The sequence below is a fragment of the Gavialis gangeticus genome, unplaced genomic scaffold (assembly GCF_001723915.1).
Source record: "Gavialis gangeticus isolate Ggan-Ray unplaced genomic scaffold, GavGan_comp1, whole genome shotgun sequence".
In the NCBI taxonomy this organism is placed as follows: domain Eukaryota; kingdom Metazoa; phylum Chordata; order Crocodylia; family Gavialidae; genus Gavialis; species Gavialis gangeticus.
Genome location: NW_017729031.1, coordinates 19,428,192 through 19,437,832, shown reverse-complemented (window position 1 = coordinate 19,437,832; position 9,641 = coordinate 19,428,192). Strand labels below are relative to the sequence as shown.

The window sequence follows — 9,641 nt, the reverse complement described above, 5'->3', positions numbered from 1 at the left end:
GTGGTGGAAGGAGATGGGGGTGGGAAGGGAAGTTGGGGGGGGCAGATCACATGCTGTGCAGTGAGCGAGGGGGAAGGGGCAGGTGCTGCCCAGGCTGGGTGAGGTAGAGGGCAGAGCTGTGGCTTGTGGAGGAGGGGAGGCATCTCCCACTGCTGCTTGTACCCCGGGAGGGCATGGGGGGGCATGTGCTCCCTGGATCTGAGTGGGGCGGACTGTAGCTGGGGCTGCACGGGGCTCTACATGTTGGGGGCTGGGCTTAAAGCAGGCCTGGTGGCAGTGGGAGGATGCTGCGTCCATCCCAAATTTTGCCACCACTCCGCTCCCAGCGCCACTGCCACCAGCTGCCCAGTGCAGCCCAGCTTTTCTCAGCGCATGGGTGTGGAGGCAGAGCATTGAGCTGGGGCTGGACCAGGCAGCTGGTGGCAGCAGCACTGAGAGTGGAGTGGCAGCAAAATTTGGGGTGGATGCAGCATCCTCCCAGTGCCACCAGCACCTGCTCCAAGGCCAGGCCCTGCCAAGAAGAGCCGTGCACAGCCCCAGCTGCAGCCTGCCCCGCCCCATCCTGAGCAGATCTGTGGGGCACACCCCCGCCCCCTGTGCCCTCCTGGGGTGCAGGCAGTGGCAGGAGCTGCCTCCGACCCATGAGCTGTGGCTCTAGCCCCCACCCCCCTGCCCCACCTGGGCAGCGCCTGCCCCTGCCTCCTCCATCACCGTGGGGAACCTTGATCTGCCTCCAGTCCCCTTCCACCACACCGGACTTGCCAGCTGGAAGCAGCTGTATCAGAAATCGGATTGGTATCGACCAATATGCTTCCTTAAATATTGGGTATCGGTATCAGCCACCAAAATCTCTATCGATGCACCCCTAGTGAAAATGGTTAGGTGGCTGGGGCACACGACTTATGAGAGGTTGAGGCAGCTGGGGTTATTAACTCTAGAGAAGACTGAGAAGGGATTTAATAGCAGCCTTCAACTACCTGAAGGTTGCCAAAGAGGATGGAGCCAGACTGTTCTCATTGGTGCACATAACAGGACAAGGAGCAATGGTCTCAAGTTGCAGCAAGGGAAGTTGAGGCTGGATATTAGGGAAAGCCTTCTCACTAGGAGGGTAGTAAAACACTGGAGCAGTTTACTCAGAGAGCTTGTGGACTCTCCATCTATTTAAGACCCAGGTGGACAAAGGCTTGGCTGAGATGGTCTAGTTGGGGATGGTCCTGCTTTGAGCAGGGGGTTGGATTAGATATGACTTCCTGAGGTCCCATCCAACCCTTATTTTCTATGATTCCTTGATTTCTTTTATTATTCACTTTCAACCCATCCAGGCCCTAGATTTTTAGGCTTCCTACAGAACTTCCTTTCAAGCCCATTCTTCCATCTAGAGATTTAAATAGGTAGTACAAGCATGCTCATGGTGCTTGATCACACCAAAGATGTAAATACCACTATACTGAAGTTTCACTCCATTAAATATTTTGTGATTTGCCGTGCTGGATTGAAATCGCTTTTCAGAGGCTGAGCATTGCTGTACTGGCAATCCCACTTGCTTATGGCTATTCTTGTTTAGTGTTGTTTTTCCTCATGCTGTCTACATTCTTTACCTCATTTTTGTGACAGGGTCATTCCATTCAAGCCTACGAGAAATAATGTCTTATTTTATTTTTATCCCCTATTAAATGTCATAGAACCTAGGCAGGAAAAAAGTGATTTTTTCTATTGAACACGAAGCCATTAATCATGTCCTCTGAACATCGAAGTCAGTCTCATGACATGTTTGAAAACATTAAAACAATTAAGGCTCCATTATGCATTTGTCACATGGATAAGCCGATGCACCAAGACTAACTCACTCAAGATCATGCAGGGCGCATCTACATGTTCATTAATGCACTCTAGTTACTGTGCATTAATTAACTAAGTTTAGTACTTAGTTAACCAAGTACTAATTCAATGGGCAGTAACTCACTCTACTGCTCAGTAGTGCTGGTGCACGGGGTGTTTTTTTACACTTACAACGTAGCCTAATAACACTGTGCAGTACTGTGTTAGCACGGTTTTTGACTGGCACACTACTGCGTAGTGTTATTAGGCTACTGTGCAGTAAGCGTCTTGTGTAGATGCACCCACAGTGAACTAGCACAAAAGCAGGAGTAGATGGATAAGAAAGTAACACCAGACCACAGGAAAGCATTGTCTCTGCAGACTTGTCAGCAATGACATATTTCACTCCCCTATATTATTGAAAGCTTTGTGATACCCCAAATAAAATATTAGATTCTTTTAGTGCTCTTGTATACATCAGAGTAACATTAGTGAGAATTAGTGTACTGCAAAATGACAGAAATGTGTTGATGCTAGACTTGTCGTTATGATTTGTAACCCAGAGTGTCCTAATATTTATGTTAATGCCCTCAATACATGTGCCAATTTTTTTGTGATTTCTAAGTTGGCCTGATAAAAGGTATCGTCTCTGAACCAAGAGTTCTAGAGTTTTGCATTCCTTCTTGGTGTAAGGAAGGCATTAGCTCAGATTCATTGGTTAGTGTGCGGTATGAGCTGACATTGACCTTGGTGCAGGCTCATCTAATTAGGAGGTAAGCTGCAAATGTAAAATTCTCCTTCCCTATAGCTCAAGATAAGGGTGAAAATATGAAACTTCTTGCTCTTATTCCTGATGTATCTGGACTGAAGTGTAATTTTCACCCCTACTGTATTAGCATATTAGGAAAAGTAGGAAGGAAGAACAAAGGATGAAAGATTTTTTTATTACCCCTAAAGTAAAGTCTTTATTACATCCTGTCAAGCTGATCCACAGGCTCAGTAATCTGGGATTTGTTGCTTTTCTTTCTTTTCTCCCTCTTTTCACTAGTTTCTTAAATAGCTATTCTGCTTATTACTGCCCTATCGCTGCATTCGGAGCTGACTCCTATTGTACTTCTCACCTCCTCATTCTGACAGAGCAGTTAGCTTCTGACCCTTCTGCTCCCCTTCATTTCCGCTTTTGGTGAATAAAGCACAATTCTTTTACTGGTTAAAATCTCACTTTCTTCTTGCCAGCTCCTGCTTCCACTGCCTTATTTCCCTTCATTTTGCCTTCCCCTTTTCAGTTTATTTTATCCCCCTTTCAGCTAAACCTGTACACTCTAGACAGAGAGCCAAAGACAGGCCCACAGTTCATATTCGTTTCTGACATCATTTTCTATTCCTGAGGTGTTCCTTAACAAATAATTTCTTTTTCATTTGATTTGCAGCTAACATGCTGACACTGCACCAATCTTGTTTTGAGAATATTCCATTACATAGTATGTAATCTCTACTCCCCTCAAAAATCTTGCAAATATGACTTTCTTATTGTTAAGGCCAGAACGTGCATAGTCATCATCTGCCTCTTTTATGAAATTATGAGCTGCCATACTAAAACTGTATGGTTTAAGTTCCACATTTTGTAAGAGAGGGTATGAATTACAGTTGTAATGCTGAAAATTGAACTATTCCCCAGAAGCAAGGCCAAAAAGATTTTGGTGTGCTGGAGAACAATATTTTATATGCTGTAATTTTTTTTTCATTGCAGTGTATTGTGTTTCATATATAGCAATGGACAGCTTTGTGTCTTAGATTTAGCTCCATCTAGGCAGGGAAACTGGATTTATAGTCCAAGTTCAATGAAATACAAGCAAAATAAATGCACAGAAAGCTGCCCTTTAGAGCATTGCTTATCAACATTGTTAAGACATTCATTCATTTTAAACATAAAAATATACCTTTAAATAATATTTCTCACTAATAGCTTGAATATTAAGGCTCCCCCTTCCCCCCCCACCTTTATAATATTTTTTTTTCCAGCTTTCAAATGTATTCTTCACATGGAAAATAAAGTTTAGATGAATGAACAGTCTATTTGCCTGGAAGACATGCTGAAGTTAAGTGACTATTAGAAAACAAACATCTAAATTTTTTGTATATAAAAATAAAATTTTTAGGATGTGTATATACACTTTCATTTCTTTTCAGTAAATAACATATAGATACATTACATGCAAAACATGCTTATTTTTCAGTTAGTACCTTAAGAACATCAAAGGGCATAATATGCGCTGTAGCTGTAGGAAGATCTATCTGATAGATGATATGTGAGTAGTCTGAGAAAATGAGATTGTAATGGAATTCTTGTTCAGGCTTCAGAAAACAGCTTTTTATTTATTCAGTTTTTTAAAATGCTTCATACACATTACAGTTTTTATTATTTTTTTGAAAATCTTTTGGCAAGCCAATAATGTTTCCCTGAATTTAAGCCTATCGCAACCTTTTTAGCATAAGGAGCATGATCCAGGGTATTTTTCAGTAGTACACTTTTAATGTTGTTTTGCTCAGGCATTTCTATGGAGATACAAACTTGGATGGCTGAAATGAATAATTTTGATTCTTTTCCCTGACAGGTGTATGAGGCAGTCCCATGCTACACTGAATGCAATCAGTATTCCTGGATAGTAGAGCCATGGTCTCCATGCAAAATCAACACTGAGCAAAATTCCCTACATTGTGGGGAAGGAATACAAACAAGAAAAGTCAGGTGTGTGATAACAAAGGCAGTTACTTTAAATATATAAAAATTAGCATAAAACAAAATAATTGGCCTTATGACAGTAAATATGTTATTCAGCTCAATGTTTTAGGTGAAAGGAGGACTGCATTGACCTACAAAGGTTTTCATAAAAACACGTCTCTGAGATGCAGTTTCATGTGTGTAAAGATAATGACTTCTTTGAACAACCTGCTTTAGTTTCTGTATTACAACTCTTCTGCTGAGATTCCAGTTGTATAGAAAACCTGGCTGAACAGAAAAAAAGATTAATAAAAGCATCACACCCGGTTTAATATGGTTTTAATGGAAATATTATTACTTCTAAGATTATTGCTGCCACTGGTATTTATGAAAATACTCAGGCGTCCCCCAAGTTTTTGTTATTAATATTTGTGCAAAAAATTATGCTGGGACTCTGCCGTCTATTCTTCACTAGTCTGGTTTTTAGAATTGTTTTCTGTCCAATCAAGGAGCAGAAACAATGATGTATGATCTAGATGACCTATTAAATATTCACATTCACATGGCAACTACACAGAGCAGTCAAAATTAAAAGCTCACATGCCATAGTCTGAAGCTTATTTGTTACTATTCAACAAATAGTTTAACTGAATAACAAACAGATATACAGTCGGCATCAATTCGCCAACCATTCCTTATATTCATAATTAATATTATTTGTATAATAATGTAATCAGTGTTGTGGGACAGAGATAGAGTGTACATGTTTTAGCTCATTTGAAATCAGATGAACACCTCTCTTGTTTTATACAAGGCATTTTCTGTCAGGTGAAAAAAGTATTTATTTTTTCCTTGTAGATGTGTAAATACTTCAGAGGATGGTGAAGGAGAGGCTGTGCCCAACGTGCTATGTAATCAGTCTGAAACCCCTAATGAAGTTCAAAAGTGTAGCCTGTACTGCCCCCACGAGTGTGTGATGTCTAACTGGGGACAATGGAGCAAATGCCCGCAGGTAACTATCTTCACAGTCTTTCTGGAGGGAGTGTTTTCATGTCCGTTTCCCAATTTCCTTTCCCTAAGTCACTTTATGCTCCCTTTCTAATATTCCTACATTCCAGCAGCAACGGCAAACAATTTTCTTGCAGGAAGTTGGGCTTAATGGATTTTACATCCAGCCTGGTTATGATTTTTAAATGTCAACTATTCCTACAAAGCCTGAGCCTCATAAAAAAAAAAACTAATTAGTAAAATACACAGTGAGTATAATGCGACAGATGGCCAGATCACCTCTCCATTTGGTCTGGGGGAGGAACCAAAGCAGGTACAAAGAGAATGGAGAGCATCGGCTTCATTGCATATCTCCTGTTTTCTCTTAATCTCAAGAAAACTGGTCTCCTAAGAGGTGCATGCAGGAAAATGCTTTATACTTGATAGACCACTGTTGAGAAGCAATGTATGAGCTCAGCCATATTTGAACTGTGCGGTGCTGTGCAGCTCTGAGAAAGGAGGTACTGGGGCTGCACAGAAGACTGCTCTCCCACCCCACCCCCCAAAGCTGCAGAAAGCAGCATTATCTGCACTGTTTCCTGTTATGCATCTTGAAACACCCTGGAGGCAGGAATTGGCACAACAGCCAGTGAGAAGATGGTGGCAGCAAGATCCCCCCTGTGAAGAAGAAAGAATCCTATTAGTTGTTCAGAGGTGCAGGCCACTGTTCAGCTGTCCTTAATCTTTGCAAATGTCACGCGTTCTGTGAGATTTCCCTACCAATTCCCCATTCGCAAAAGGATAAAAGAAAACAAGTTCGGTCTTGTTCAGATTCTTGGCCCTTGTGGGCATAGCATATAACAGAGTATTCATCACAGTACTTGCCCAGCTTTACTCTTGTTACTTTAAATAAGAAGAAAGAAGCAAGTTTTGTGTGGCTTTCCTGAATGAGCATACTTGCCTAGTGTACTTCAATGGCAGATAAACATTCACGGTCCTGTTAGGAGTAGAAGAAACGCTATCAAAAGCATGGGCAGTTTGGGGGCAGGTGTGTCCATTACTGCAAGCATGGTTTTTTTGTCTTCCACAGTCAGGCAGGTTTCTCTCATTTCTTAGCGTTTTGTGTATTGTGCAGATACATTCAGTCAGAACCGGTCAAATAAAATTGTGCATTTTAGTTCCTGTATTTGCCCCACGTAGAGCACCAGAGTTGTGATTCAGCGTAGCACTTCATTGCAAATCCAGGTGGTTTCTTGGATGCCTTTTCTTACTCTCACTGTGGTACAGCCCATATTCTTCTGAGCTGATTTTGTTCTTCACTGTGAGTCTCTTCAGGAATAGAAATAGATTGTCTTCATTTTCGAATTTGTGATAACCGAAAAGGATACATTTTGATCCTGACCGAGAGTTGCACAACATACTCGCCACAGAAAGATGTTAACCCTGACATTTCAGGGCATCAGAAGTGTTGGACTTATTACAGTTTACTGCACAGAATATTATTGAATCTGTTCTACAGTACTTTGCTGTGAGGCTACTGTTTGCTGCTGGTGTTTGCTTTCAAGTTGCTTATTGATTGTTGCCTGGACAGTGCTTATTTGAAGTTTCACAGACAATATGAGGCCCAATGTTGAAGAACCTGCTATGGACCATAGTGATTACAATTATAATAGGACTTGATCAATAGGACTAATTTTATGAGTAAAGAGTTATAGGACTGGATTGCATTGTGCCTAGGCATGCCTACAGACTCGCAACTAAGACCAGAACCAGTCATTGCTCTGGACTGGATCAGAGTACTTTGGAGAAACCAGGAGAGAGCAAGACTGGTTCTAGGCTGGAGGAAATCTGCAGTAGTGAAGAAACACTGTGGTCTATACTTGTTGAATAACATCTTGGCATGTGACCCAACAATTCTTCCTCCCTTGTAAATTTTAGACAGATCTTCGACATCATGTAAACCAGCCGCATGATAGCTTAAATACACTGCAGTGAAGGAAAACCAGAGAGTATAACTTTTGAAAATTATATTCTGAATTTAAATAGCTGAACTGTACATATGGTGTGCATAATAACAGATGTGACAGCTAATGAGTGGGAATATTAAGTGTAGACAGTACCTTGTCTGGTTTTGAGATTTATTAAATAATTCTTCAAGTACAACCTACTAATCTAACTAGCTCAGTTTTTCAGCTTTATCACCAAGACAACCATTTGAGTGGTGACATAAAAGGAGATTCCTATGAGAGAAGCTACTTAGACTTCAAAAGAATAAAAGCTAGATCGAGTCTCTTTTAAAACTGCCAAAGGGCGGGGTCTTAACCGTTGTGCTAAAAAGAACAGGAATAGACACCAGGTTTTGTCAGAATGGGTCAAAATAATTTTAGGAAAAGGCAATGTGGACATTTATTTGTATATCTGCTGTCTGTTTTAATGGCTATCCTAAGACGAATAGCTTAAGAACAACACTTTCTCTCACTATTTTTGTAGTAGTGAGATGAGTAATTATTTTATGGTATCAGACATAAAAAGGTTCAAGTACCATCCCAGCAAATCTGAGATCAGGGAACGTCCTTTCATGACAATCCTACTGCGAGAGCTAAATATTAAGGGAAACAGACTCATATAGCAGTTAAATATTCACTTTGTTACCAGGTCAATGGGAATTCTGTCTATAATTTGAGATATAATTTTGATATCCCTCATTACTTCCATTCATTTCTGAGGGGTTAATGCTAACTCTAGTAATACATAAAACACTGTGTACACTTGTAATAAATATGGAAACAAAGATGTTCTACAAAAGCCAGGTTATTATAGGTTTCTTTAGGGACCTAAGATTCAGCTAACCAAGTGCGTGGACAGGCATACAGGCACTTCTAAAAATCTCTGTAGGAACCCATCTTTAGATTTAGGTGCCTGAATGCCTTTTGAAAATCTGACTCCAAAGGACAGATTTTGTTCCATCTATTGATGGTCTAGGTGGATTTAGAGCCTAAATGCTATTCTCATCCATGCTTAATGCACCCGTTAATGTATCTACTTTTGTAACATGCTGTCACATAACTATCACGATTGTCCCAAAAAGAGATGGAATAGAATCACGCTTAGGCACATAAGTCCAGTTATGTGCCTAATACCTGCAATAGAATTTCACCCTTAGGGCTTTTTTACACATGCAAGGGACACAGTGCCAGGTGCCCTGAAAAGCACCCGGTGCTGTGACACTTAACAGTTGTATAAGCAGTGAAATGCGCGCTGGCACAAAGAAAATGGCAGTGGTGCACTTTTGAACTAAAACACCTTGGAGGTGTTTTAGTTCAAAAGTGCACCGCCACCATTTTCTGCATGCTGACACTCATTTAGCTGGTTATACAACTGTATGCAGTGCAGCACAGTGACCGTCACCTTGAGCACGAAACAGACTTGATTAATCGAATTAATTGAAGCAGTGGATCTCCAGCATGTTGTGGGACAAAAAAGTATGTGTATAAATGCTATATAAAGATCTTGGTGTTGCTCATGGCACTTCTGGTGCTATCTAACATCAAAGATTATATCTGCTGTACCTCTGAGTGGTCGATAACCACATTGGGACTTGAGCAGAATCTCCTCAGCAATGAAGGAGAGTCTGTTGGGCAGAGTGTGGGTTAAGATCTTTCCAACTATGAACAGAAATGCAATACCACAATGATTGCTGCGCTCCAATCTACCTCCTTTCTTGAATATGGTAATGATTCTGGCATCTTACATGTCAATGCAAATCTGTTCCAGATTTTCAGAATAACAACATGTAGTTGGTGAGTTTTTTTCACCCGGCTTATAAATTTCAGCTGGCATTCCATTAGGACCACATGATTTGTTGTTCCTTAACTGCTTAATAGATTTCAAGGCCTCTGGATCAGTTGATGGACCTGTAAGTTAGTCTTTAATGGGGTGTTATAGTGTTGCTTTGATGTTATTGCTTTGACATTAGAATTTTGGTTTAGGGGCTCTTGAAAGTGCTCCACCACGTGTTGAAGGAGGAGCGCCATGAAGAAAAAGCACTCCAGGGAAGGACCTGGGAGAATCATCATCCACCCTATGTCCAACTCCCAGTAATATATATATATAT

The 9,641-nt window shown here is 41.0% G+C and overlaps 1 protein-coding gene across 1 annotated transcript in view; it reads left to right on the top strand.

Moving 5' to 3' along the window:
* The window catches only part of THSD7B (thrombospondin type 1 domain containing 7B), a 754,813-nt gene that overhangs the window by 663,764 nt on the left and 81,408 nt on the right, over window positions 1-9,641 (top strand). Inside the window, exons 15-16 of the mRNA XM_019522475.1 lie at window positions 4,434-4,567; window positions 5,399-5,552. Of these exons, the coding sequence (XP_019378020.1) occupies window positions 4,434-4,567; window positions 5,399-5,552 (288 nt within the window). The remainder of the gene's footprint in view (window positions 1-4,433; window positions 4,568-5,398; window positions 5,553-9,641) is intronic.